The sequence below is a fragment of the Adelges cooleyi genome, unplaced genomic scaffold, assembly GCF_023614345.1.
Source record: "Adelges cooleyi isolate 19-005CV unplaced genomic scaffold, UGA_ACOO_1.1 ACOO_flye_CR_arks_rails_tigmint_CR_PRNA_651, whole genome shotgun sequence".
In the NCBI taxonomy this organism is placed as follows: domain Eukaryota; kingdom Metazoa; phylum Arthropoda; class Insecta; order Hemiptera; family Adelgidae; genus Adelges; species Adelges cooleyi.
Window position 1 is genome coordinate 9,252,819 of NW_026096352.1, and position 27,628 is coordinate 9,280,446.

A 27,628-nucleotide genomic window follows, 5' to 3' on the forward strand; every position below is an offset into this window, starting at 1 on the left:
TTAATGAAGACAACAAATTATGTAAGAACATGTTTTAAGGATAGCAAGTTATTATCCAAAATAATAATTTATAAAAAAAACAATTTAAAAAAAATACACACAGCCAACTTTATTACAAATTATAATGATAATATAATAAATTATATTTTTACTTAACTAAAAAAACAACAAATAAGACTAATCTTTCTTAATCTAATCTTAGGCTGTATGTACATAATGTCACAGTAAATATCTATTGCACAAAAAAAAATTGCTTCAATTGTATTACTAATATAAGAAAAACATAAATTAAAAAGGAATTGCTGTTAAAAAAATGTAAGACTATAGAATAAACAGTACGATTTACGAAAAGTGTATAGAAAACATCAACCTATTCACATAATTTACTGTATTGTTCAATATTTTTACAATATCTAAAATAAATGTCTAAAAAATGTTAATTAATATCTATTATATAGAAAATTTAAGCTATACAACAAAAGTATGTATTTTCATAATAAAAAAATAATATGGCAGGCATATAATGGTACATATTTTGTAGTAAAATATTAAATGATGGCTGTGCCATGAAGTTTAAGTACAAAAATAATTTAACTAGATATTACTTATGATAAACGAATATATTAAACAAAATAAGTAAAAAATGTGAGCACGAATTTTTGTTTGCGAATATTGAAGCTGTCTAAAATAATGTATTGTTCATAAACAACAAAATATAAATTAAAAAGAAGACATTTAAAATTTAAATCCTCAATTACATTAAATGTTTTTACCTATGTATAAATGCATCAGACATTATACCTATTATATATATATACATATATAGATAAATAACATTTTTTATAATATTAAAAATTATAAAATAAAAAGCAATTACAGATATAGTCAAAAGCGTGTTTTTTTTGTTTATGTAATTTTATAAATTCTAGCACTACGTTAATAATTATTAACTGCATAGTAGTATAGTACAATAAAAAAATCCGTTTAATACATTTTATAGTTATAAATAATGATATATAATTAACATATGAGAATCAGAATAATAAATGTACATAACTCAAATAAAAAATAGAAATAATAAATAGTTTAATGAACTATATTATATTATATAGCTTAGCAATAAGTGATAATACATTTCAAAACTAAACGAAAATTGAGTATAATACAACTTGTGATGGGTCTAATATTTAAAATCATTTAGTTTGATAGTTTTGTTTTCGATATTTTAATAGTAAAATATGTAATCCATAATATTACTCAATTTAAAATATATAAAAGTATAAATAAATTATTAATTAACCAAAACCGTTTTCACAATATACAAAATTTGTTTGATTTCTTATTGGACGTACGTCACGGAGAGACATGAACTATCTGATAGCGACACTGTCCGTTTAGGGGGATTTGGTGGTTTTAGCAATTGTATTTTAACTCTGTAAAATTTTGTTCCTTTAGGTACTTTATATCTATTTTCCTCCTATTAACACAAACACACAAAAAAATAATATTAAATACTAAAAAACTTATACTATAAAAGCATAGGAATTGAAATTACTTTCACTGCTTGACAATATTCTTTTTGTAATACTTCAGCGGAAAAATGGTGTATAGTTGGGATTTCATCTAAACAATTAAAAAAAACATTGTTTTTTAAATATTATGGAGATTTTATCAACAATATAAACAAATTTATATTACAATTCAAAACTAATACATTTTAAATGATAAAAAGCATGAGCAACATATTCAAACTTTTAATTAATAAAAATAATTATAATTTAAATAATTTGTAATGGAATTTATTTAAAATCTGTATTGTTAAGGTATTAAAGGTAATTGTACGATATATATATATGTTATTATGGTCACGGTACACACTTTATTTGGTAATAAAATATTGGCAATACTTGAAAAATATTGTTCTATGATAAATTGTAGTTAAGTTACTTTGGTTTCAATATTTATTTATTTTAATATTTATATTAACTATAATAAGATGAAAATGTTTGTTGGGTGGTACAAAATCTTGAGTTTTCTTTTATTCTTTGTATTACTTAATTAAAAAGAAAATTTTTTTTTTATAATACAGAACCAATGAGGGGGAACTGTTTTCCACATGACTTGAGACTTCCCCTCATAATTAAAAAAATACAGTTGACCTAATGCTAATGTGTCATGTTTTATTAACATGTCAGATAGCCTGACAATAAGAATTACTTTTTTTGCCTATAAAATATTTGTATCATATTTACTATACTAAAATTTTATATGAAAAATAATAAAAATTGATGCCTAGGGCGTTTTTTCGTCTTAAGGTTTTTTTTTTGTGCACACTAGGATGGTCCCCGTATTAGGAAATAGAAAAATAAATATTATTAAAATTTGTTCAGATCTCATCTCCAGAGTCTCTGTTCGCCCATCAAATGTATAATTATATAGAATCATATAAAATTTCACACAAGTCTTAAATCAAACTTACTACAAGCAAGCATAATCTGATTAAAATATATCAAATATTTGTAATCAACAGTTGATTCGTGTGATTTCTATAAATATTCGACAAAAACACTAATTGCTTAGTACACTCAATTAACAATTTATTTAAGTTCGTATATTTTTCTATAATGAATAAAAGCTTGATGTACAAACAGAGACACTCAGGAGATAAAACAAAAATCTGAAAAAAATTAGAGAAATTTTTTTTATCTTTTGGAGCCAAATGATGATTGTCAAAATATCATCTAAGGCCAACCCCTAACACAACGTATGCTTCTTAATAATAATCACCCATTATTTTTATGATGATATAATTTTTATGCTTTTATTTAACATTAAAAAAAAATGTATATTTATTAACTTACCCGAACTAATCTTTAATGATAATGAATCTATACTGTCTGGATGTAAGAAGACTAAAGTCTTTTTGTTCTCTTGATACACAACATAGTTTTTATACATAGCGTCCCACATAACCAAAACAAAATCGCCAACATTACATCTGTAAGCAATACAATTTACATTTATACACTATTTAAGAGCATATTTTAACTCTTTTTGGCCCTTTATCACTCCATGTACAAATTATATTAAGATACCAATGTAGTTAATATACATTTTCGTCATAACAATATCTAATAATTAAAAAATATATGCTTACGAGCTAATTGAAAGTTTTCCTTCTTCAGATTCAGAACTGGAACTTTTGCTCTATAAAAATGTAGCTAAATATTAGTAAGAATAAAAAATAATAAGCATTGTATAGTTGTTAAATATTATATGAAAACCACTATCACTAATGTAATGGTAATGAGATAGGGTACTTGTCTGTTATCTTGACTATCTGATATTAAAGAGATAACTTCAAGACTCCTAAAAACTAAACTTTCAAAAGTAAAGTTCCACAATGGCCATAATAATTTTTTTAACAAACTAAAATGTTCTTGAGAAAATAAAACTGCCTTTGTCATTTGTAGGTATATTTAATTTATTATTATTTTTCCATTATTAACCCGATTAGTACAAAACTACTGTAACTTCCTAAGACGGTCTAAGGCAATCTTTAAGCTTCCTAATGTGCCGAATTCAGACCATACATGGGTGAGTATTATTGTGTAAAATTGAGTAAAAGTAGTAGTCGGGATGACAAAGACAAGTACCAGAATAAGGTTAAAACAATTCAAACTATTTTTAGTAGTAAATTATATAATTCAAGCTTACGAGATCAACAAAAACACTATTAGTTGCTGAAACGTTGTCAAGTTCCCTAAAAATAAAAAAAACAACAAAACGTGATTAGTTAAAAGTGAATAGAAATTAGAAATATGTTAACATAATTAATATACAATCAATACTTATTCATACAAAGTCACTTACCAATCTGAAATTGCAATGCTGTTTGATTTTGCTGTCAGCCCAAATTTACTTGTTGATTTAAGTTCATTTCCACTCTTTTCCTTAAAATATTTTGATGTTCGGTTTTTATCACCCCAAAGTGACTAAATTAATAAAAAAAAGTTTTTGTTATTAGTATTAAAAACGATTTAATGGTCATGCATAGATTGATACTTTGGTATAAAAGTTTGTAATACATATAAATAGAAATAAATAAATTTGAAAATGCCCTAAAGACTAGACTAAATAATACATATATATTATGGTTAACAAGCCAATTATGAGAAACAATTTGTTTTTTAACAGGCCATTTGTTGACCAATAACTTAATGCACAATTGTCTTTAACACTACGTAAATTAGATCGAACTCTATATTAAATATTTTTTTCTTCATAATATTAAAATAATACTTCATACCTTAGGTAAATCCAAGCTTAAGGAATAAAAATAGACAACAATAATGAATTAACCGTAGTAGCTTTCACTGACGATATAGTCCTTATAGCCGAAACAGAAAATGAACTGAGAAATACACAACTAGCATCCTACTAAGTGAAGGTAAAGAAATTGGTCTGTAGATAAATGAGTCAAAAACAAAGTATATGATAATTTCGAGACGAAATCACAATACTAATTATTTAAAAGTTGATGAATACAAATTTGAAAAGTTAAAAAGCTTTAAGTACCTAGGGGCAGAGATCAATAAAAATGCCACAAAGAAGTTAAAAAAACGACTTATGGCAGCAAATAGATGCTACTATAGTCTAATGCAACTATTCAAATCAAGATAACAATCAATAAAGTCTAAAATAACGTTATACAAAGTCATAATTAAACCAATTGCTCTATATGCATGTGGTACATGGGCCACGACAAAATCGGATGAAGGAAAGTTAGGAGTGTTTGAAAGAAAGATATTAAGGAAAATCTTCGGTCCAAAGAGAAATAACGATGGAGAGTATGAAATGAGAAACAACGAAGAATTTGATAATCTCTATAAGGAACCTACCATTATTGGGTCCCTGAAGAGCACAAGAATAAGTTGGGCGGGATACGTATGGAGATCAGAGGGAATGATTGGATCAATAACTAAATGGAAACCCGACACTAAGAGACCTAGAGGACGCCCTAGACAAAGATGGTTGGATAGAGTACAAGAAGACTTGAAACTTCTGAACGTAAGGAACGCAGAAGAATGTGCAAATGATAGAGAGGGTTGGAGACAATATGTTGTTGCGGCGATGGGCCTTAAAGGGTTGTAAAAGCCCAGAAGAAGAAGAATACTTCATACCTAAATATTATAAGAAAATAGTTAATAATAATTATTTAAATTGCATTTATTACAAAAATTTTAGATGTGCTACAGCTGTGATTTTAATAGAGTTCATTATTACTTACAATTATTTGGTCATCCCTTTTCTCGTCACATTTGTTTAGCATCATTTGTCTTTCTCGAGCAATTTTTTGTTCGCAATTTCGCTGAACTTCTTGAATGGCTTGTTCTTTTTCTAATAGTAGGTCTTCTTTTAGCTGTGCCATCATTGCTTCATGGTTGACAAGCTCAATTACATCATGTCTCAGCTGATTTTAAAAATATAAAATATTTTTATAATAAAAATAACAAATATTATAGAAACATTTGTGTGGAGTAATAATAAATACTAAATAATAATAATAATGACACAGTGAAGAGTACAAACCTTGTTCTTTTCTAAACTCTGTTCACTTAAACTACGTTCCATATTTGTAGCCTGAGTGACTAGTTTAAATCGTACTTGCATCATTTCAAGTTCTTTTTTATGCACCATTGTCAACTCATTAGATATTTCTTTTCGAGCATGTTCCAATTCTCTTTGCATCCACTCATCTCTTTCACTTTCAAGTCTTAAACGTAATTGACGTTCATGTTCTTCATTTTTTATGTGAATTTCTAACAAAGATTCCAACTCATTCATTCGATTCCTCATTTGACTCATCTTATGGTTACTTGCTTGAACATACTAAAATTTGCATAAAATTAAACAAATAAATATTTTAAAATACAGATTTTTAATTAGGACACTTGATTTTTAGTACTAACTTGCATAAGTTGACGAAGCTGGGTATTTTGAATGTTATATTTTAGTTGTAAATCGTTGGTTAACATGTCCATTTCCAAGTTTTGATCAACAAAATATTGTTTAAACTCATTTAAATCTGAGCGTAACGATTTAATTGAATTATTTGCAACATTTCCCAGAGTGTAAAGGTTGTTTTGAAGTATTTGAATAGCATGCTTAAAAAAATTAACAAAATTTTAAGTACAATTATAGTGTAAAAATAGTACCTATATCTAAATAGCATCTAAAAGTAAAATTTACCTCATTTTGACTCCCAATATACTTATGAGGCACCATAGAACTACTATCTGGACTGTAACTATCATTCTCCCTGTAATAACAAAACCAGTTAAAAACAGTTATAAAAGTAAAAATATGTACTTCTTCAAGTCATACCTAAATAAGATTAAACCTGAATCCCTGATTATACTACACGTGATACTTATTATAAATAATTTTTTATTTAAAATTTTAAACAATATAATCCTAAAAAGGAAAACTACTTCATCACAAATTTGAGGGAATAAAAATTACAATTATTTTTATGCTTTCTTCTTCACATTTTTTGTATTTAATATGTCCAATCGGGACTCAGACGTTATAGATTTGGCTATTTTTCAAGGGTTTTTACAGCTGGCTAACGACCTAGCGCTACCTCAAGTGACAGGTGGTCATTTCTCCCCCGCCTGCCACTACAGTTATTTTTTATGCTTAAAATTAAATTTTTATAATAAGATTTATATTTATTAGACAATTCAATTTTTTTTCTACAACAGTACAATCAAGTTTAATATTGTACAATTGTATTTAATATATAAAACATTTTTTTTTTAAAAACATTTACAAGTTATTACATTAAATATCAAGTATTTTAAATATGAGAACACAATTATTAATAAATGTACTTTATAACTTACATTTCAGAATGTGTTCTTTTGACTACTTCTGTTTCTTGTTGCATTTCAACTTGGCATGATCCAAGACCAACTGCAGTCATTACTTCATTTAGCTTTTCTTCAATTATGTCCATATTTGATATCATAACATTACTCGTTTCCATAGCCACAGATTTATGATCATTATTGCCTTCAATTGCCAAAGTACCATCCTCAAGTATTGACTTTGATAGAAAAAATTGTGTTATTGCATTGAAATTTGGTACTGATATTATATTAGCTATACGAGGAAGTTGTTTGATTAATAAATCTAGATCTTCCAGACAAAGCTAAAAATGTATAATAAATGAGTTTTAGTATTTTGATATTGAATTTTAATTAATTAACAGTACCTTAGGTAAATTATTATCAAATATAGAAGGCGCTTGAGTTGCAAACGGTGGTGGCATATCTTCTAATCCAGGAAACAAAGGATTCAAAAAGTGTCCTTCAAATTGAGAATGAAAATTTTTACGTTTAGCTATTTCATCTGAATGACGGGCAATCATATGACAAGCAAGATCACTAGACCACTAAATTTTAAGGTATATATGTGTTAATAGACATAAGAGCTAGATAATACATGAAAAAAAAAATGTATGAACATAAAACAAAAAAATATTGTACGTACAATAAGTAATGCTTGGGAAAATATACGCCTTCTGACTACTTCAGCTACAGCATTAAAATATAGCTTCGGTGTGTTATTTAATTGTTCCACTACATCCAAATATTCACGTGTTAATTTTATGCTGTCACTGTACAGCAACATTATTGCTTCAACATCACTAACTTTGTTTTCTACCACAATTAGCCATCTATAAGTAAACAAATTTTAGAATGATTATTTATAATTCATAAAAGCTTTATTAACATGAAGAATTAATTATGAATAATATGTATGTTGGAAAAAAAAGTTGAAATTATTAAAGTTATTTTAACTAATTACAACTTACTTTAAACGTGGGTGTAAATTGTAACAAAGTTCTTGTTTGGCTCTGATGCTCCTGTTTCTTATGTCACATAATCTTAAATTATTTTTATTCATCATTTCTAATTGTTTGTCGTGAGATGCTAAAAGCACACTTATAACAGATACATCACCTTCATTGGCTGCTTTAGCGTGATTCATTTTTATAGCCTATAATAAAAGTTTAGTTTATATTAACTGTGGATTTTTTAAATACCAGGAAATAGTATGTGCTGATGTGATGGTATAGGCGAGACTGTTAAAAGATTAGTGTATAAAGCTAGCTTGCAACAAACGTCGAATAATCATTTTTTAAATTCTTATAAAAAAGTATGAATGTTTAGAGTCGAATATAAAAGGAATCGACTTTATATACATTCCCATAACAGAGGTATCTATTAATTTAGAAAAAAAATTAGAAGAACGTTATTAAAAATGCTGAAAGATGTCTAGTAATTCGTAAACAGCAGTTTCTTTCCACAGAATGAAATTAATTTATGATAGTGTTCATGTCACCAAAATATTGTACTTATTTTGGGTTAAATTAATATTTTGTAACAAATGTTTGATAACACATTTATTATTATTACAAAAAAAAAGTTCTGCAAAATGAAATTAAAGAATTCAAGTTGTTATAACTAATAAAACATAAGTCACGATTACCAAACTTCCACCAAATACTTTCTTTATTTAAATAAATAAGTGCTATACACATTTCAGAATTTTTAGACATTACTTTTTATAATCCTTAGGAATTTTAAGCTCTAAAATACAGCACTTTTCAGTAAAATTTGGGTTAAAGTTATTTATACATCCGTGAGAATAAATAAAAAAATTAACAAAACTTAGAATTTAGTTTTTAAATTTTAAGCTACTTAAAAATTTGAGAAATAATTGTTTATGGATATTATAAAAAGACACTTAATTTAAATTGTTCAATGAAAGTTTAATTTTTATGTTATAACTACTCATTAGGTAACTGGGTCGTGTTTTTAGAAATTTTTTTATGGAATATTGCATCAACTAAGTAAAAAATATATAAAACATTTTTTTTTTGCACTTTTTCTTTCCTAGGAACTTATCAGAATAGGATATACAAGTTTGAGGTATTCAGCAAATATATACTTGTACACACATTAGGTGATTTGGCAAGGAATGACCCATGAATATTTGTAGGCAAACTGTTAGACCTTCTTCCTAATTTTTTTTTTCAAAATATACATTAGTTCTAATGACTTTAAACAATAGCAATGTATTGGTTATTATAAACAAGGCTGTGAATTTAACGAATTTGCATGTTTTTTCTTCTCCATAAAAGAAATTTATTTGATTAAAATGTGTTTTATACTTCTAAAAATGTGTCAATAAAATTTTATTTTGCATGCTATAGCATATTTATACTTAGGCACATATATTTGCACTATTTTTATTAAATTATTTAAGTTAATTACTTGTTTTTCTTATTTTTACATACACTGCATAACTATAAGTCATGGAAAACCGAATTATACAACAATTTATTTGTTCACTATTACATACAGTTTAAAAATTATAATTATAATACTTATTTAAATAAAGAAGGATTAAATAATTTTTAACACGTAATTGTTTACTCCCATAATTATTTAGATCATATTTTTGCATCAAATTTACTTAGTGCACGTTTTAAAACATATGTTGCTTGTTTTTTGTGCATGAATGCATACATATTGATACATTTTCTAGTGCTTTATAAATTCAGTCTCGATTATAAAAATTAATTGATATAATTAAGAGTTGGTTTAAACTTGAAAAGATGTTTTTTTTCTTTATTTGAAAACTACTATTTAATTAACTACTAACATTATATTTTTAAAATTAATATAAGATATTTACTTCGTAGAGACTGCTTTGTTCAGCTGCGAGTCGTTTACTTTCATCCATCATTTGGGCAAGTTTAAATAATCTGTGTTCTAATCCTTTTATTTCAGAGCAATCGCTACGACTAGAGATATTGTTCATTGCCGTTACTTCTTGTAGAACAGCATTCAACATACTCTCATCAAACTATTTATTAAAATACAACATAGTTAAGAAAATATTGTTAACATTGTAAAGACATTAAGCTAACACTACTTACCTGCTTGAGACTATGCTCACAATGTTCTACTATATGTTCGAAGTTGTGTAATCCTTCTCGGGCAGTTACCCATTCAAGTAGTGATTGGTTTACATTTTTCATACTGACTGTTGACAAATCCATATGAGCTCGTTCTTCCGCATTATTTTCTAATAGAGCAGGTAACATAGGAATTTTGGCAATTTCTGACAATATGTTGTTGAAACTAAAAATTAAAAATATAATGTAAGTTTTAACTACAGTAGTTTTATATTTTACCATTTGGTAATATATACAATACAGAAAATAAAGTTTTTATATACTTGTTAAGTAAATTCATGCTCTCTTCTCGACCCTCTAGGTAACGTTTGAAATCATTTTCAAATATTTCAGCTTTAAATTTGAACTTTTCTACGGTATCAAGCATATTTGCCACAGCCGCTGACCAACCTTAAATATAATACAATTGTAAAATATTTATTAGAATACAACATTTTAAAACTTACCTTGATGCATCATGTGTTGATCGTTAATCAAAATATCTATACAATTCAAATTGTATTGGGCATTTTCATTATATTGTTGAGCTAAAGTAACTCGTACATTTAATGCTTCAATTGTAGGGTTCATCCCTTGTGTTCCACGATGTTCTTTAATAAAATCAATGTCTACACAAATATGAACATAACAGAACATGAATATAATAGAATGTGATATTGAGAAACAGAAAATTATACATTTAACACAAAACATACCAGGTCTGTTGTGAAAATAAGCAGTTGGTGGATCAGAGTGATCAATTAGTGATTTGCTAAACAAGAAAAATGGGCTTGTATCAGTACCCGCACAGTAACACGAAACAGGTTTAGATGGATCTAAATGCCCTCCGCCACTGACTAGTAACACTTGCTTGTTTACAGGAATATCAGTCTTTTTCTCAATTTGCTGTTTTAGTTCAGCTACACTGTAAGTACATTACAACAGAATAAGTAAGTAATTTTAATTACTCGTTTAATTTTTATTTGATTATAGGCTTACGTTTTGTTTAGCATGCTAAAATCACATGTGATCCACCTGCCGATGTCAACATGATATACTAATAGATTTTCCATGTTCATCAATTTTTTTAACTGGAATATAGAACTTATCATGCAATTCCTTCTCTGTCACCACTTCTATATTAGCTTGTCATAAGTTCATTAGGTTTGTCTGTGAATAGTGTACTAAGTACAAGCACACTAATGCTACTTCTCTCAGAAAGTTTAAATTCATACTCTAAAAAAGTAAACACATTAATACATTAAATTTAAAAAAAAAAACCATATGAGTATAGTGGGGTCAGAGTGGTGACATTTTAGTATATAAAAAATGGAAATCGGAAAAAATACTAAATATTTATAAATAAACATTATTAGAAAGGTAATGTTGTTATGTTTTTTTTTTAACATTTCTTGAGGTGTTAAAAATTCAGAGACTACATTTGACATTGTCCAAACGCACCATCATGTTTTCACCACCAGGAATCTACTCCAATTAAGAATGACATCCACACTTGTGTCTCCAACCTACCAGACATTAGTTGTATACCACTACCAAGTAACACACAGTGAAAATTATTGATAATGACCATAGGGTTTTAACAAAGAAGCCTTTAAAATCCATAGCAAAAATAAAGATGTGATTTTAAATGTATACAAATAATTAGATAAATAATAATAATAACAACAATAATTAAGTTAATAATGAGTGAAATTAAGATTTTTAAATTCTATATAACATTCTAGAAAAATTAGTTTGGTGTTTTAGTTGCGCAACTAACATGAATGTATTATGCCACAATTATTGATTACTTGTACTCACACATTTTTAAAATAATAAGTTAGCACTCGAAATTAAAAAAACAATATTTATTATTAACTTTTAAATATACTAAAGCTATTAAAATATAACAATATACGTAGATAATGTACAACGTTTTACATTATACAGTATACAGATTTTAAAACCGGTCCTAAAACATACATAATTTATACATGTTTTTTTTTTAATTTTAAACTTAATCATGCTACTTGGCAGAGATAATTCAATACTATATTTTAAAAGCTAAAATTTTGCCTAATTTATAATAAAAAGAAATGTTTTTTAATTATCGTCAGGCTGCTTTACTTTAGAGACTAGCCACCATACGTTCTAGTAGTTAAAATAATCTAACACTCTTAAAAAACCATAACACAAAAAAATTTAAGACGCTCAACCTCGAAAAGATATTAAATACCTCATTTATTTCCTGCATTTAGTTTAATTAATATTATAATTTGTAAGCAATAGGAATTTAAAAACTGTAGTATGAGAAATTTTCCATAACAGTTTTAAAAATGATAGTATCAGACATTTACACAAAACTTAAAATAAGTGTTGAAATATTTCAAGGTCTATTTATATACAATGCTATTGATTGAATAATATGAATCATTAAAATAACACTTGTTATTACATTAATAATAAGTGTTTATAAAGATAATCATTTTATACAAAAAGTAATATAACAAATGTATTGCAAAATAATAATAATATTATAAATTCTAATTATAAACATACAAATTTTGCAACAAGAGCTTAATTTGTATTTTCAGGGTCAAAGAACTTGATGTTTTGGTTATCATGTAATGTCTCACAAAAAGCAACTATAGAACCATGTCAAGAAATTAATATTAAATACATAATTAGTTATATCGAAAAAAACATTTTATGATAACATATGAATGCTTTGGCTAAATAAAAAAGACAGCATGTTTGAAAACGACGTGATGGACAAAGAATAGATGCAATAGTAGTTGTAAAATAAAAATTTTAATTTAAATCTATCAACATAAATTAAACTTGTCAAATGAATAGAAACACAATATTTAATAAAATAATATAAATGACCAAAGAAATGCTGCTATACTAGTCTTTGTAAATAATGATGCAACGATTTCGTCAGTCAATGTACATCATGGCCTAACCGTGTTAAGGGTAAGTAATTAAATTCAAATCAAGTGCATACCATTTTTACTGGAATCCATTAGCGACCGACGATACGATATTTATGTTATCCATGTTGACGAAATTTTACATGACTGTTTTTAATTATTGAAACTGCGTCCACTTTTAAAATCGAACGCGGAACGTGCTATAATGATAAGAAAACAATAGTCGTTCATAGACTATTAGTTCAATACAAAAATAATAACTATAGTCGCATAAAATATCAATGAGCCGATATTCGTTCAATTGTGGATACGCAAAAACAAAAAAAATAACAACAGATAAATTATTAACTGGGCTGCTTATTATAATATACACGGAGCAATAACTTGTAGTTTGTAAGATATATTTTTATTGTTATAAATTATAATCATGAATAACATAACATCAACAATAGTAAGAAAGGAAATACGAAATGCAAAATCGTTATCATCTGCGACGTTAGCTACAGCAGCTGCTCCTGCTGCTGCGTATTTTTATTATGATCGAACAGCTGATTTGTGGGACAGATGGTGGAATAGGAGTAGTGTACTCCGCATCATCCGCAATAATTAGTCAATAGCCATAATTAACGACTTTCCACGACATTTTCATTTTTTTAGTTTTTGTATATCATAAAGAATGATTTTTAAGCTGTTCAGATGCTACAAACCTTTGGATAGTAAAATATAATTTACTCAAATAATTGGCTTGTGTGCATCTCAAGAAAATATCTGATTTTTATACATTAAACAATCCACAATATTTAAAAAAAATTTTATTTTGAATATAATTAAGACATTTTTCCAAAAATAAGAATACACTAAATGCTTGAATTATTACATTGAATAATTACATTGAATTGAATAGGTAATTGCTACCCAGAGCTTGGTATAATTTTATTCTGAATAAAGTATATAAACGTTTTCATAAATCAGACTTACATCGCAATTGTAAAATAAAACCTAACGTCAATATACCAATATAAATGATGGCATAATAATTTTTTTCCACAACTATAAGAGGTACGTCAAAAGCCTTTATTTATTCTTTAACAAACTTAGGTTAGTCTTAAGGAGCCACTAAAGAATTTTACATTAAAAAATTAAGATTTAAAACTTTCATATCTAAAAAAGAAACTTCTTAATTCTTAAATAATTAACACTGTCCTTCATAACGACACTACAAATATTATAGAGAATGAAGTGTGTATTCAGTCACAAACAGAATACTTTGGAAACATTTATAGAATTGTATGTTAATTATGTCTTTACAAATTGTTTTTACACATTTGCGAACCTATCTTAAATAAATTATATTTTAATACTTATCATCTTTGTTTACATAAAACAATTATGAACTGGAATAGTCATTAGTCTAAACAATAACAAAGACATTGCCCTTTCAGCTTTGTTAGAATTCAGATAAATATACAAGTTATCACAAATGTTGTGGCACTCAACTAAAATTACTACAGTGTTATTAATATGATTTGACAAAATAATATTTGTACATCTAAATTATTTTTCTTTGCTTAAGGTTTAGATAGATAAAATAATATATTAAAACCATAATGATTTATTACTTATTTTATTTTTAATATAATTAAATTCTACAAAACACGTTTTTAATCATTTTTCTCTTCCTTTGTATTTTTAAAAGCATTCCAATCTTCCAATTGTTTTCTTGCTACTTCAATATCGAATTCGGTTATAGTTGGTGTTGTAGCACATTCAATTTCTTCTTTTCTCGCCCACTCTAGAGTTTCTATTTTATGTTTCAAGAATGATTCTTTTTCATTGTCTAATTCATTACGATATTTGTTTAATTTTTCTGATTTTAAATTGTTACACCACTGAGCTGTAAGACGACGAAGGGACTTTTTTCTTTCTACTCGCTCATATACACTGAAAGCAATAATAATATATTCTAATGTATAAAATTGATTAACACTTTTAATTTTTAAATAAAAAAATCTTACGGATGAGGTCGATACTCTAAATCTAATTTTTCCAATAACCATTCAAATTTTTGGTAATCCCATGTTCTTAAGTATTTTAATCTTTTTTTACGCTTCTCAATTATTTCTTTCATGGCTACTCTAGATGTTTTATCTCTTGGAGCAATTTCATAATGTTTTTGAAGATTACGAATATTGGCTGTCATACTGGCAACTAAAAAATAAAACAAATAATCAATAAATTTAGAACAAGACAATAATTTTTTAATATTTATAACATTTTTCTATCTACTTCACACACCTCTACACGTTAATAAATAATATTTACCAAATTTTTTGGTCTACCATTACCCAGACCCGTATTTATTGTGGGACTCGAGTGGGCACAAGTCCAAGGATGACACAATTTACCTTATGACTAGTTTAATATGACTCTAGTCTCTCAATACATTTTTTTTTTATTGTTGCAAGTTTAAATTGTATAGTGCTATGTTATAATAACTGTTCTTAAAGTCAATAAAGAGCACAAGTTTATTTCTAACATACTTAAACTGAAATACATTTTAGAAAATTATTTAAACATACAGAACAATATGAACATGCTGAAAATACACAAAATGAAATTTGAGATCAGATTTGTACTCAGCTAATGTATCAAAAAAATGTATGTACTTTAGTTCTTGTGCCAAAAAAAAAGATAAATTTTATTATTCAGTGTAATTAGGACACCAAATTAATCTTTTAAAAATAACCCCATTCATTTTTTTTTATGGTATTATCCTCATCAGTTAATTTTCATTTGATTTTGTAATAGATTGGCTTTCCTCTAAAATCATTTTGATGCAAGTAAAATGAAAGTCAAAAGGGTAAAATAAAATAAAAGAGGTTATCCATAGAAAAAGACCACGAATACATGTATTGATGATGTAGTGCTTAGCATAGCCGCAGATTGTTTTTTTATCTTGTATGGAATATAGTTATAAGATTTTTTCAAAACTAATTTTTTAAAAGAGATTGTGACTTATTACATGTTTTTCTTTAACTCGCTAACATTCCAAAATGAATTTAGTAATCTATTCACCAATTATTGAGTACCTTTAATAGGACTATACAGTAAAAAATTAAATAAATAAATAAATCACATAAATATTCACAAAAAAAATACAAACGTCATTATACATTTGTCATTTAGAGAAATTTTGGATTCTAAACACCAAATAAGATTCACCAGTCATACATTTAAAATAGCGAAAATATTTTGTTCAAATTGACTATTCTTTTGTGAAATTCTAAAACTTCAATTTGAATAATATTTGATCATATATTTCATAATTTTTTGTAACCTACCTAAACTCTAATTTATAGCTCATAGAAATGAAAACCTAAAATTACATTTGGAAATCAACAAAGCAATAAGCCCTAATAATTTTTCTTTTATGAAAGCACTTTAAAAAAATAAAATTAAAAAACTTTTTTAAAAACATGCTTTTCTAAAAAAAATTAGTAAAAAAGTAAACTTAATACAAGTTTTGTATTTAAAAAATTCAAAGTATCCATACTCCACATAAGCACATGTGTATGTCTTATGACTGAGTATATGTCAATTTAAGTATACCTACATTTCTAATTTTCTTATTTTTTACAATTTTTTTGTGGGCCAAAGTTTTTTTATTAGATTTTTAAAATTTGGCCTAATTGATTTATTGGCAACATTCACTTGATTAGTTATTTTAAATCAATTTAACCATTCTTTCAAGTTAACTGGTCAGAACCAGGAACACCGTAGCAGACATATACGGCAAAGAAATCAATCTCCATCTCTAATTCCATCACCATCCCTATCCCTTTACAACAGCTTGCGGGTACGAGTTCGCAACACCGGAAGACATTTTATCTCTAATATCTCATCTCTGTGACATCCAGCGTTACATTCCCACAGCGATAAAATATACATGTTAAAATAAAAGCATGGAACCTATTCAACAAAGTATAAATTCATTGAGTTAAGTATAATGAAATGTATGTGTCACATACTAATATTGAACCAAATTAAATTACAAAAAAACTAACAATATAAAACATTATCTGATAAATTTATTTAGGACTTTGTTGAATAGGGTCCACGCTTTTCTTTTTAGTCAAAAATAAAAAATTTTAAACATTATTTAAAACGGTAGTTATTTTTTTACTATTTTTTAGAAAATTATGTTTTTAAAAAAGTTACTTTTAAATGCTTTTATAAAAGAAAAAATATTAGGGCTTTTTGTTTTGTGTGAATCGTATTTGGTGTATCTAATAAAGAATAGCTTAAAATCCAAAATATCTCTAAATGACAAAGGTATATTATATATAATGAAGTTTGTATTTATTTATGGATTTTTATAAGTGATAATTATTTATTTTTGTTGTATTTATTATATTTTGAATTGATTTCAACATAATACCTATAACTAATGTAATTGTTGAGCCATAACATTGTTAAATAAAAGATAATAAAAAAAAAAACAAAATTAAACAGTAACTCTAGAATTAAAATATCAGTACACAATAATTATGAAAATCTGTAACCTAACTGGAAAGAACCCAAACAAAGAAAAAAAATTAGGTTCTAAGTTGTGCAATCATGATATAAATTATATTTCTTATTTTAATTGTCTTACTGTGAATGAATAATACAAATAAACATAATCATTTTATTTAAATATACTGCCTTACTTTGAACTTCACAAGAAGTTATGTCCAATTTATTAGATTTAACTTTTTCAATAAGCCGATTTCGAGCCAGCTGTGTAGCAGATTTACGTCCCATAAAATCACATGAAAATACTTTACGAACATATTCATTTGCCCTAGAAAAAAAAAAACAATAAATTCATAAAAATTAAGCCATTTTGAATATTGTCTTTATTCATTAATATCTTTTGTCTCTTAATAAACAGAATTTACCATTCAACTTAAGCATTACTTTACTTTATTTTAGAAACTGCATTTCTACAAAAAAAAATGTATCTAATGTGAAATGTAACTACCGGTGTTGCTCAAGTTTTTTCTAGATTGAAATGTAAAATACTAATTTAGACATTTTTACAATTTTTAGGTAATTTACACATAAAGAATAAAAAAAAATAGTATTAGTCTAAATTAGTATTTTATATTTCACTTTCGTATAAAAATACAATTTTTTTATACATCTACAAATATGTATTGCTAATTTAGTACATATACCAATGGATAATTCCACATTTTTTCTCGGTATGCACTACTGGCTGAGTTGGTACCACCCAGTTTAGTGATTTTTCAAAATATTCTTTCCACCTCTTAGCTCTGTTCTACCAATCAAAAAAATAATTTTTTTTTTGTTGTCTTACTGATTTACTTACTCAGAGATGGCATTAAAGTTTTTAATGTTAATACACACTTTCAATTTTCTATTTAGCAGCCTTAACAAAATGTTCTTTATACTTCGTTTTTGAGTGTGATTTTGCTAACATTTTAACTTTTAATTAAACACCGGATAGTTTTATATTTAAACTAGAAAATAGAAAAAAAAGTGAAAAGTTGTCCCTAAAAGATATTGTGAGAAATTCATATATGTATGTTTTAAGCTTCCTTATTGCATCACAAGATTGATTAGTAAAGTTGGAACATATCTTTAAATTCCTATGCTGTACATTAGATAATTATAGTAAATTTCCCTTAAGTAATAGTTCAAATTAGAAACAACCCTATCTCATACAATGTTTACAGGAATTACACATAATTAACGTCTTCAAATAAGATAGCCGATAGGTACCCTATACACTACGCCAAACAAGTAAGACATAGTTAACTAATTTTAGTCGCCTCATAACTAAGAAAATTACAACTAAAATCTATGATCAACACTCATCAATCTTACGTTTTTAATTCTTCAGATTCTCGAAATTCCAGTGGAAATTCGTTCATGTCTACGGGTTCCATAGGAACCAAATCGCCTGTTTTTTTTGGGTGCCAGCATGCTATTTTTTCCGGTCGAACCCACTTTATGCGTAAATCACTTTTCAAACCTCTTGCGACTATGGAATTTACACCATTGAATGTTCGCAAAACCGTGCGAAGTGACGAAAACATTATAATTGCCTTCAATCTTTAACATGTAAAATTATATACAAAAAAACTTTTGTAAAAATGAAAGTAAAAATTTAAGCATCGAACACCGAAATGATAAAGATTGATAACAGATGCGCCTTGGCCCGTGCGGTCACAGAATATTGTGGTGCAGTGGTCGTAGACGTATAATATTAACTATATTTTTAGGTCCATGGCAATTTTAGCACGGATTAAATGAAATAACTATAATTGTATTATTAATACATTTATAAAAGTATATTATAATGAAGTACCTTTAATAAAAAAAACCTAACCTTCCCGCAGTAGTGGGAAAACACTACTTTTCCCAAATTGTATACGTTATCAAGGACCACTTCTTCCATTATATACTTTTCCCAATGAAGAATTTTTTTATCAGAACTTTATTAACTTTACTTTTTTACTTAAACTTTAAACCTGTACCCTCCTCCTAGAGTGTAGGACAGTAGACCACAGTCTAGGACCTAGACGTAGCTACAAACCTAGAATATTTTTGGTTTAGCGAAGGCTAAAGGCCTAAGAAACTCGTCATAAACATTGGTAATTTATACAATAATTTGAGAAAAGTAGTAGCAACTCTGCATAGTAAGTCACCTCGCACGATAGCTTCCCAAATTATTTTACAGTTTTGTTTCCATGAACACACGGTCCACTGGTACCGTTCAAGTTGCATTGATCGATGAACGAAGCCGGCTGCCCAGACTGGACATCGCTTATCAACAGCTCTTAATTCTCCAATTATTTTCATATCACTTTTCAGAAATTGTTGTTTATACTTTAATATGATATTTTATAAATACTCAATATACCTAATGGAATAGGTATAATCTTCTCATATAATATAATAATAGATATGTAGTGTATACATTTTCTGTAAATCGTTATTTTAATTCATATTATGTGACAAATAATGTAATTTATCGCCGCATTATATGGCTTTGGGAAGTTCTTCAAATAGTCCACGTAAGTATAGGTATTATAATAATTTGTTTAATGTGCAGAAAGGGGACAAGTCCATTATTATCAATTTTGAATTTATTATCGTTTTTCTACTAAGCACACGTAAATACATCGTTTACTACTGAAAGGAGTAAAATCCTACTGTCAAAACATCAAATATACCTAGTGTTTGGAAATTACTGTTTACATCAGAAAGGGTCATGTCAATATTAAGAAATTTTTTTTTGTCTCATGAACAATTAAAAAGAAGTAGACTTGTCCTCTTTCTGCTGTTAGCAATTTATATTGTCTTGTTTTGAAAACAAATCATTTTTCATTAACTTGGTCAACAAATTCAAAGTATTTTAGTATGGAACATACTTTAGTCTTGGCCCCCCAGCCCAAAAAACGACACTAAATTGTGATGCTAAAGTAGCGTGCCTACTTAAAATGTATAATTACATATAAGATACCATCGAAATAATAACAAGTCGTCGTCGTCGTGCAAACGTTTTGCCAGAACATATAATTAAGACTATACTTTCATTATAAAGGCAAGGAGATTATAGACAAGAAAATAACCACTATTCAGGAGCCAGTAGGCTAAATTTTGTTCCATGTTTTATAATTTTAGCCGTTAGGCTTTAATTAGACTGTAACAAAATATGTTTTTTAGCTTTGATATGTTAGCTGAGAACGTATTAGTTTTACAATGATAAGTTTTTTTTTTGGGGGGGTTTAAAGTCGCAATAACTTTTATTCCTGTGGACCAATGGAAAACTGACTTTATATTTTTTGTCTGTCCCATTCACAAACTCAAAAAAACCGTTTGTCTAAAGCACCCTATTAAAGTTGAACTTTAACATAACAAAGGTAGGTCTAAAATAAATAAATCATGTTGTGAAGGGAGACATAGAAAATCATGATAAAAAAAAAAAACAACTGCGAGTCTGATGTAAGTGAACAATTCTATTATCGTAGGATAAAGTAGGTAAAAGGATCATTGTTATATCTTAGCAATATTTAAATGACACAGTTAAAAAGGTGTCAATCTCTTAGCTTGGTAATGGAGGTATCTGATTTTATTCCCACATACTGTAAAATAGAAGATTTCAGCAATTAAATGAATAAAAAACCAATACAGTGGGACTGAGAGACTGTTCTTACTATTATGTATTATTTTTATTAAAAAAATCCATAATCAAAAAGTCAGTATAGTGGGGTCGGGGCATAGTGGGGATGGGGAGATCACAGGTCTACAGGAATTATTATAACTGAAAGTGATAAAATTACTTTAGAAAAAATGCTTTAATGCGAATCTGTAAAAATAGTAGGTTCAAACCAGTACAGTCAAAACCAAGCATAGTATAAACCAGCACAGTAAGAAAATATTATACGTAAGTAAGTAGTAAAAGTAGTGAGTAAAAGAGGTCTAATGTTTACAGATAAAATTATAAATATCGATAAAAGCATTGTACTTATAATAAATAAAATTATGTGCTTATAAATTAATTTTTAGTGTAAGGGTGGATACGATTAGAGTTGACCGCTTGCATATAAAAATATATTGCTATAGTTACCTAACCTTACCTGTTGACTGTTGCTTCACTCACACATAGCAACCCGGAAATTCACTACAGTCAAAGTGTAATTTTCCCCCTTTTTGGGGATTTTTCTTAATTAAATATAAGTTTGACTACAGATTTTAAGAAAATTGTATTTGTCATAGCCCCGTTTTAGATCTACCTTTGTTCTAATTTTTAGATTTAAATCCCTAAAACTTTGCTTGAAAAAGTAAAATAAAGAAAAAAATTCTATCCCTTCTAAGGGAAAGGGTTTATGATATTTTTTGGTTTATCAATGTTTATTGGTGGTACTAGTTTTAAGAATGTTCTATATAAGTTTTGAACTAATTGGAGTATTTTTAAGAAGAAAAATATGTACATTATTTTGGTGTTTTTCTCCATTTTGAAGGGGTAGGGGTGAACTTTTTTTATTTTTGGTCTTATTTAGTACATTACAGGCATGCTTTGTGATCTATTGAGTTGCTCCATGAAAAAATAAATTCTGTGGCTTAGAAGATGTCGTAGGTACAGATAAAAAAAAACTCTTCATTATAAAAACAATACCTTTTCAGCTATGCATTGAAGCTAAAATGTATTTATACGCCGGTAGATATATGACCTTTGGTTGTCTTCATACATTACTTTGTTATTATGATAATTATAATTAAGAATAATAATAAAATATAAATATCTATTCCAATATTATTGAAAACAAGATATTATTTTACCCGTTTGAATAATAATGTAATACTTTTTTTTTCCAGAAAAATGCTTTGTAAAATTATACATTTATTGTCAGTCTACTGACAAATTATAATTGCAAGAAAATACCACACATCAAATGGATATCGCTAAATGGATTGTAATTTTACTCATTGAATGTTGTGTACTTTTTAAAGAAACTACACAAGTTGGTATGTTATGTTACACTTATACAAGTATATTAAAAGCCATTTGTTCCATAAAACAGTTTAAAATGGGAGATGATACCACTTCTTTATGTTTTTTTTTTTTTGCAAATGGCATCTTCTTTATGTATAACTGTATAAATAATTTATTACTCAAGTCTAATTTTATTTTTTATTATTTGTTATTAAGCTAAAATTATGTTTTGTTTAAATTCTTGTTGATTATTGCTACTTGGTTATTATATTATTTGTTTGATTTTAATTCTAGATAATTCAAAAGGGTATTGTGCACAATATAATGGAAAAGTGTGTAGAAAGTACTTGAATGCTTCAACACTAATATGGTTTAACAATACATTGGAAAATGAAGGAAGCGAACAAAACGAAATAATTACTGCAGGATTATGGGATGAAATGTTACCAAGTTTTTCAAAAACTTGCAAGCCAGCAGCCGAAGTATTAGTTTCTCAATAATTTTATGTTAACTAAAAAATTAAGCACAATACCATAAAATATTTATTATTGTTTTTTAACCTTTGTTAGAAATTGTTATGTGTGTATGCATTTCCTCATTGCCATCAAGATAGTTATTTACCCCTTTGTTATGAAGATTGTATTGCTGTTCGAGAACTATTTTGCTATAAAGAATGGGCTTTAATTGAAGCGAACAAGCAAAGAGGCATTTTTTACAAATCTAAAGGCCATTTTTCTTTACCAAATTGTGAGAGTCTACCACGATATACCCAAAACAGTAAGCCAGTATGCTCACATGCTATGCTTACGGAATTTAAACAAGACGAAGTCACAAGTATGTTTTCACATTTATAATAATTTGTTGGAACTTGAATTATTTAGAAAATTTGTATTTGTATACTACTTGTTAACCAGTAAACATCAAACATTTATTAAGTGTCCTCAAGAAATGCCCTTAATTTTTATTTTAGCATAAAAAAAAAATTTGTCTGGCTATTGTTTCTTGATTTATCAATATTAGTCAAAATTAAAGTGTGGTGTCAACTTGTTTGTATCCTTCTACTAATTGTAACTTAGATGTTTCAAATGCTTTTCCAAGTTGGTCTTGATAATTTGCGGCACTTATGTTTAAATATATCAGAGATTGCAAAAAAAGTTCTTAAACCTGCAGCTGATGTAATGCTTAAAACTAAGTCAGAGAAAAATTGTATACAGGTCCTGAGGGTCTTTAAACATTATTTAGTTCTATTATATCCCATTTACATTTTATAGTATTTAATATCTATTATAAGAAAAAAAAAATACTTTATTGAAGTATTAGTCTATATGATGATTGGATGAGATGGAAGAAGGCAACCGGCTTGTGCGACAGAAAAATTATATTTGAGTTTAAGGTAAAATGGTTTAAAACTGTAGTAAGGTATTAGACACTAAATCAAAGAGATGAAAAATGTATGTGGAGATGGATGTATGGAGTGATTAGCTTAGACAGAATAAGGAATGAGTATATAAGAAGAAGTTTGGAAGTTGTGAAAATACAGAAAAAATTTAAGAAAACAGATTGTGATGGTATGTACATTATGAAAGAAGAGAAAAATATTAGAACATTAGTATTGAAAGATATAATTTGCTTAAACCAAAAAACAGAAAATTAATCCTCTTGAGTACATATGTTTTAATTACTGCAGACTAACAACGTCATAGGTGTTATGGCAAATCATATAGTCTGTATACCAGTCCGCTTAGAAACAAATACAGTAATTCTTTATAACTTGAATATTTATTACTAACAAATTTCGACAGTCTGAATTCATTTTTCACTCTCTTTAAATTTTGAATTATTGAAAGTTTTTAATAAACTTAATCCCCTCATAATAATATTCTAGGCCATATGTTCCTTAATAATGGAGGAACCTTTTTATTTCTTCTCTAAGTCTGCTATTAAAATATAAGTAGTGTGACTACACTTTTATTATTATTTTATATGCATCAAACTTAAATATTAAATGATTTTATTGTTATATAGCTGATTGCATCCGCGGAAATGGTCGTTTCTATCAAGGAACATTAAATGTTACAAAGTCTGGTTTGACATGCCAACGATGGGACTCTAAAGTACCTCATGAGTTTATAAGACCCCCAAATGTGTTTCCCGAACTTAAAAACTCAGAAAACTATTGTCGCAATGCAGGAGGTGAAGAACCAAGTCCTTGGTGTTACACTATGGACCCTGATGTAAGGTGGCAAAAATGTGAAATACCGCTTTGTGGTAAGATTTATCTACTTTTTTATTATATGTATACTGTGTATATATTTATATATCAATATTTTTCTAAGCTTTGTATTTCTTTTGGAAATTTAGATAAAAACATAACTGCCGAGGTGATTCATCCAAAAGTGGATACAACTCATAATGTTACCACTATCAGCACCCTTTCATTTGATAAAATTTTGAATTATCTTCAAGTTTTTATTGACCAGACTTCAACCACCCATTTACACATATTTCTTGTGATTGTTGGAATATTAATTGTATTAGTTTCTATTTTAATATTAGTGTTGTGCAATAAATTGATGTCCAATAAGTCATCATATAGATCAACATTAACTCGAGTAATACTTCATTATACACGAATGCATTTAAAATGAGTAATTCTTTGACTAAATTGTTTGAAAACTTGTTGATAGGATATTGATATTGATTTGGATAAGTTACCCAGCAATTCTGCCTATCACCATTATGGAATGTGTTCAAACCCTAAATTAGAAAAACTCGAATTCCCCAGAAACAATATAATTTACGTAAAAGACTTGGGACAAGGTGCATTTGGTCGTGTATTTATGGTATGTACTGAAGACAACTTAATTATAACTGATTAATATTTTTAATGTAATTTGAAATCTTTTGCTCCAGGCCAAAGCTCCTGGTTTATTAAAAGATGAAGAATTTACATTAGTTGCTGTAAAAATGCTGAAAGACGAAGCTTCCAATGATCTGCAAGTTGATTTTGAAAGAGAAGCGTGTTTACTTTCAGAATTTGAACATCCTAATATTGTGAAGTTACTTGGCGTATGTGCACTAGGAAAACCTATGTGCTTACTTTTTGAGTACATGGGACGGGGTGACTTGAATGAATTTCTTCGTTCTTGTGCGCCTAGTAATTATATTGTTCATTCGGTCGAAGCTAGGGGAGATGTCTATCGTGATATTAATTTAACAAATTTAGATATGCTGAAAATTGCACAGCAAATAGCTTCTGGTATGGTGTATTTGTCTGACAGAAAGTTTGTACATAGGGACTTGGCGACCAGAAATTGTTTAATTGATGACACAATGACTGTTAAAATTGCCGATTTTGGACTGTCTCAAAAAATGTACTTACAAGACTATTACAAAGGCGACGAACATGATGCCATACCCGTACGATGGATGCCGTTGGAAAGTATTCTCTATAACAAGTACACAGTAGAATCGGATGTTTGGGCTTTTGGCGTATGTCTTTGGGAGATATTTTCATTTGCTCTTCAACCTTACTATGGGATGACACATGAAGAAGTTGTTAAATTTATCAAAGACGGAAATGTTATGGGCTGTCCTGATAATACTCCCAAGTTGGCATACGAACTTATGAAGCAATGTTGGAGTCGAAAGCCAGATGCTCGTCCATCTTTCCGTACAATCTATCAAGTCTTGGAGAGTGTAAGACAAGAAGTTATGAGTCGTTTTAGTAATATTCCACAACATGTGCATTTGTAAGTAGTATTATTATTTTGTATTTTTGTATTGTGTAAAATACCTTTGTATGAAAACACATTATTGAGCTGTGTATAAAACCATTGAGCCAACATTTTAGAATTTTAAGATATTTTTTTATCAAAATATTAGGAAATGTGATGGCTAGTCGATGAAATAATATTGACTTTTTTTTATTGACATATTCGTTGGTTGCCTAAAGACTGTTTTATTAAAGTAATTGTTTTTTTCTGATCTCTTAAGTATTGTTTTTACATGGTTAACCCTAAAAATGATAGAAATGGTAAATGTTTACTTTAATTTTTTAACTTCATTTGTTGCAAGTTAGTAACTACTCAACAATTTCCGTTAGTTTAAAATATTGTGATTGTGATACTTAAAGATATAATTAAAATAATTATTTTAAAAATCACTAATTAACCATTGAATTTGTAATTATTTCAAATCAAAACCTTAACTTGTAAATAATTTAGCATAGTGTTCAGCATAATCTTATTGACTATTTGACGTTGTACTAGTCGTAAAGTTATTAATAATAAAAAAATATTTTATTTTGTTTATTAATAATTTACATACTTGCTTAAAAAACATATGTTAGTATTATATCATAAAAGAGTCTTCATAGTCTTTTTCTACATTTTACAACTGTATTTTTTACCTTACATCATCATCATTTAATTAATATCAAATATGCAAAATGTTTATTAATTTATAATTTATTATACTGTGTGCTAAATATTATAATATGTGAGTTTTAAGCTATAAATAATATTTCAAAGTAAAACTATTGTCTACTTTTATTTTATGACAATTTACTGTAATAAATATTAAAATGTACAATAAAGTTTTTTTATTAAAATTAATATCCACATTGTGAGTTTATGGATGTGATAATTAAAAAAAAAAAAATTATGTTTTTCTGATTATCTTTATATGAAAACACTACTCACTTGTAATTTAGGTGACAAAAAAAACAACCTATTAGGTAGGTACCTACTTTTTTTTATAGTTGTAAATTTAATTAAAAGATTTATCTTTAGTTTTATGTAAATATATTTTACGGTAAAACTGAAAAGTTAAATTGAATAACGGGAAAATATAATTGAGAATTTTATAACTAATTAAGTAAAAAAAAAAGTTGTCTTAAATTGTGAAAGGTTATCCAAGGTATCTAATAACAATTAGATTTTTTATAACCAACTATATCATAATTATACAAATAGTTAAACTATAAGAAAAAAATCAGCATAACAGGATCTAGGTCACCATGTATTTAAGAGCTTAGAATGCTAGTATGAATTAATTATTAAATATACCGATATTAATGGATTGACGGTTTGTTATGAATTTGACAGACTGCATAGAGGAGTGTGTGCAATGGTTTTAAGTGGACTGGTGTCG

At 27.3% G+C, this 27,628-nt stretch overlaps 3 protein-coding genes across 4 annotated transcripts; 1 reads left to right on the forward strand and 2 right to left on the reverse strand.

Moving 5' to 3' along the window:
* Nucleotides 1-1,126: 1,126 nt before the first annotated feature.
* LOC126844588 (RB1-inducible coiled-coil protein 1) lies at nt 1,127-13,382 on the reverse strand. 2 transcript variants are annotated; one of them, XM_050582882.1, is made up of 21 exons: nt 13,041-13,382; nt 11,033-11,269; nt 10,750-10,958; nt 10,501-10,662; nt 10,318-10,444; nt 10,016-10,220; nt 9,772-9,942; nt 7,883-8,067; nt 7,558-7,744; nt 7,280-7,459; nt 6,909-7,216; nt 6,253-6,322; nt 5,973-6,167; nt 5,593-5,892; nt 5,291-5,473; nt 3,874-3,995; nt 3,718-3,763; nt 3,158-3,207; nt 2,862-2,998; nt 1,556-1,623; nt 1,127-1,477 (listed from the first exon to the last, which is right to left on the reverse strand). In XM_050582882.1, the coding sequence occupies exons 2-21, from the start codon at nt 11,143-11,145 to the stop codon at nt 1,340-1,342; spliced, it is 3,156 nt and encodes a 1,051-aa protein (XP_050438839.1). In that variant the 5' UTR covers nt 11,146-11,269; nt 13,041-13,382; the 3' UTR covers nt 1,127-1,339. The 2 variants fall into 2 exon arrangements, with proteins under 2 accessions (XP_050438839.1, XP_050438840.1); XM_050582883.1 differs by lacking the exon at nt 13,041-13,382 and adding an exon at nt 12,593-12,716.
* A 1,171-nt stretch (nt 13,383-14,553) lies between these two features.
* Nucleotides 14,554-19,359, reverse strand: LOC126844457 (28S ribosomal protein S15, mitochondrial). The gene is made up of 4 exons (XM_050582670.1): nt 18,859-19,359; nt 17,676-17,809; nt 14,982-15,174; nt 14,554-14,907 (listed from the first exon to the last, which is right to left on the reverse strand). Exons 1-4 carry the CDS (start codon nt 19,068-19,070, stop codon nt 14,628-14,630), a joined length of 819 nt encoding a protein of 272 aa, XP_050438627.1. The 5' UTR covers nt 19,071-19,359; the 3' UTR covers nt 14,554-14,627.
* A 146-nt stretch (nt 19,360-19,505) lies between these two features.
* On the forward strand, nt 19,506-26,698 carry LOC126844456 (tyrosine-protein kinase transmembrane receptor Ror2-like). The gene is made up of 8 exons (XM_050582669.1): nt 19,506-20,051; nt 22,357-22,506; nt 22,769-22,956; nt 23,044-23,308; nt 24,500-24,742; nt 24,836-25,086; nt 25,162-25,317; nt 25,388-26,698. Exons 2-8 carry the CDS (start codon nt 22,434-22,436, stop codon nt 26,228-26,230), a joined length of 2,019 nt encoding a protein of 672 aa, XP_050438626.1. The 5' UTR covers nt 19,506-20,051; nt 22,357-22,433; the 3' UTR covers nt 26,231-26,698.
* The last annotated feature ends 930 nt before the right edge of the window (nt 26,699-27,628 follow it).

What these genes read in the sequence shown, in the direction of transcription:
- LOC126844588 (XM_050582882.1), bottom strand. Translation starts at nt 11,145, where the DNA reads ATGATAAGTTCTATATTCCAGTTAAAAAAATTGATGAACATGGAAAAT. An exon ending in AACAAAGCAGTCTCTACGAA is followed by an intron (nt 8,068 to 9,771) that starts GTAAATATCTTA and finishes CTTTTATTATAG; the next exon opens with GCTATAAAAATGAATCACGC. An exon ending in AGCTTCGTCAACTTATGCAA is followed by an intron (nt 5,893 to 5,972) that starts GTTAGTACTAAA and finishes TGCAAATTTTAG; the next exon opens with TATGTTCAAGCAAGTAACCA.
- LOC126844457 (XM_050582670.1), bottom strand. Translation starts at nt 19,070, where the DNA reads ATGTTTTCGTCACTTCGCACGGTTTTGCGAACATTCAATGGTGTAAAT. An exon ending in GAATCTGAAGAATTAAAAAC is followed by an intron (nt 17,810 to 18,858) that starts GTAAGATTGATG and finishes TTTTTTTTCTAG; the next exon opens with GGCAAATGAATATGTTCGTA. An exon ending in TTAGAGTATCGACCTCATCC is followed by an intron (nt 14,908 to 14,981) that starts GTAAGATTTTTT and finishes TATTGCTTTCAG; the next exon opens with TGTATATGAGCGAGTAGAAA.
- LOC126844456 (XM_050582669.1), top strand. Translation starts at nt 22,434, where the DNA reads ATGGATATCGCTAAATGGATTGTAATTTTACTCATTGAATGTTGTGTA. An exon ending in TAAAGAAACTACACAAGTTG is followed by an intron (nt 22,507 to 22,768) that starts GTATGTTATGTT and finishes TTTTAATTCTAG; the next exon opens with ATAATTCAAAAGGGTATTGT. An exon ending in ATAGATCAACATTAACTCGA is followed by an intron (nt 25,087 to 25,161) that starts GTAATACTTCAT and finishes ACTTGTTGATAG; the next exon opens with GATATTGATATTGATTTGGA.